The sequence below is a fragment of the Elephantulus edwardii genome, unplaced genomic scaffold (genome assembly GCF_000299155.1).
Source record: "Elephantulus edwardii isolate Elephantulus edwardi_28Jun2011 unplaced genomic scaffold, EleEdw1.0 scaffold00019, whole genome shotgun sequence".
Taxonomy (NCBI): domain Eukaryota; kingdom Metazoa; phylum Chordata; class Mammalia; order Macroscelidea; family Macroscelididae; genus Elephantulus; species Elephantulus edwardii.
In genome coordinates this window covers 1,649,579-1,651,230 of record NW_006399769.1, presented here as the reverse complement: position 1 = coordinate 1,651,230, position 1,652 = coordinate 1,649,579, and the positions used below count along the sequence as shown (strand labels likewise).

The following is a 1,652-nucleotide window of genomic DNA, read 5'->3' as shown; positions in this document are numbered from 1 at the left end:
CTATTACAGTTATTACTGGGTTATTTTTCCTTATACATGTTGTTGTTGTTGTTATGTGCTGTCAAGGGTATAAAATATATAAAGCCAAGAAATACCATAGCAATCATATCATGTACAATATTTCTTCTTCAAAATTCTGGAGCATACACTGAATTATTATAATGCCTGAAAAAAGTCTATAACCCCATGACAGTAAACTCATAACAATGAAGAAAGTCTCTAGATAGTTGTTTCTCCTTTTCTATCCCTGGACAGCTTACCTATAGCCAGCAAAGCATCTTCAAAGCTACCAGATGTTTCAGATTTAATACTCTGTTCAATATCCTTCTGTGATATCCTTTTGTATTCATCAAACACTGTAAACAGTAACAAAACAGCATTATAAATAATAAAAAATACAGAAGAAACAAAAATTTACTAAAGGGATGGGAATCTCTTAACTACACAATACTAATTATATTTTAAAGTATTAAAAAACAATAAGATGTGCCTAATCTTTTTTTTTTTCTCTTCACAGTAAAGTGCATGAGGAACAAACCAGCATGATATTTTCAGTCACCTCAGATGCATGTGAAAGTTGAACAATGCATAACGAAGAGCAAAGAAGAAATGATGCCTTTGAATTATCACCAAAGTGATACCTTTGCTCTTTAGCACTTCTGGTAAAGTAGAGTGTCCATGAAAAAGGAAGACCATCAGTGAGATGGACCGACACAGGGCTGCAATGACAGGCTTCATTAAGCCCAGCAGAGACTGTGAGGATGGCTGAGGACTGCTAGTGTTTCCTTCTCTTCTATGTAGGGTTACTGTGAGTTACAGTCGACTCACAATGATGACATTTGACAACAGCACTATTTAATTGTTGTTGTTGACTGCCGTCTAGTTGAGGAAGACTCATAGCAACCCTATGAACAAAAGACATAATAATGCCTTTCTATATCTATCATAGTTTCTCCAAGTTCATAGAGTTTCATAAGCATGTGGTTTAGGAAGTGGATGCCACTCCTGCTTCCAAACCTATCTTATAACTGGGAGCTCCAAACACTGCCCACATTAGTAAACTATTATGATATTTGATACCACAATGGCACAAGGTTCAGCATCACAGCAACCCGAGATTACCTCAGTACAGCAAGTTGACAAAGAGTGATGTACAGAGTAGAAGAATGATCTTCCAAAATAGAACAACACAAGTATCACTGAGCTTAAGTGTCGTTAAGTCGAATACGACTCACAGAGACCCTATAAACCAAAGACCCAATCTCTGTTTTATAATTAATGTCATTTCTTTAACTGTTTAATTATTGGCATATTTAAAGAGCAAACTTATTAGGAATGTGGGAGGAACTCAGAAAGGTAATGGAGCAGTGGAAGAAGGGGTATTGATTCTGTGAATCTTGGAGAACATCAGGTAAGTTCCTTCTTTGTCAGTCCCCGATTTTCCACACCTAAAATGAAGATTACATTTGGAGACATTTGTCGCTTTTTTCTCATTGCTTCCTAAATAAGCACTATGTGTGTTTTTGTAATTTTGGATTTGGCAGTCACCTATTTATTTTCCTTTTGGTTTATTCTAGAGTAATTAAACTTCTTCAAAGCCGAATCACATTTGGTATCAGCTGACAACATCTTTTTTTTTTTTAATTTTTTTT

At 35.4% G+C, this 1,652-nt stretch overlaps 1 protein-coding gene across 2 annotated transcripts in view; it reads right to left on the bottom strand.

Annotated features, from left to right (window-relative positions):
• ANXA4 (annexin A4) overlaps nt 1-1,652 on the bottom strand; it is a 50,507-nt gene that overhangs the window by 14,935 nt on the left and 33,920 nt on the right. For both annotated transcript variants that reach the window (XM_006882294.1, XM_006882295.1), the window contains exon 9: nt 261-356. In XM_006882294.1, the coding sequence (XP_006882356.1) occupies nt 261-356 (96 nt within the window). The remainder of the gene's footprint in view (nt 1-260; nt 357-1,652) is intronic.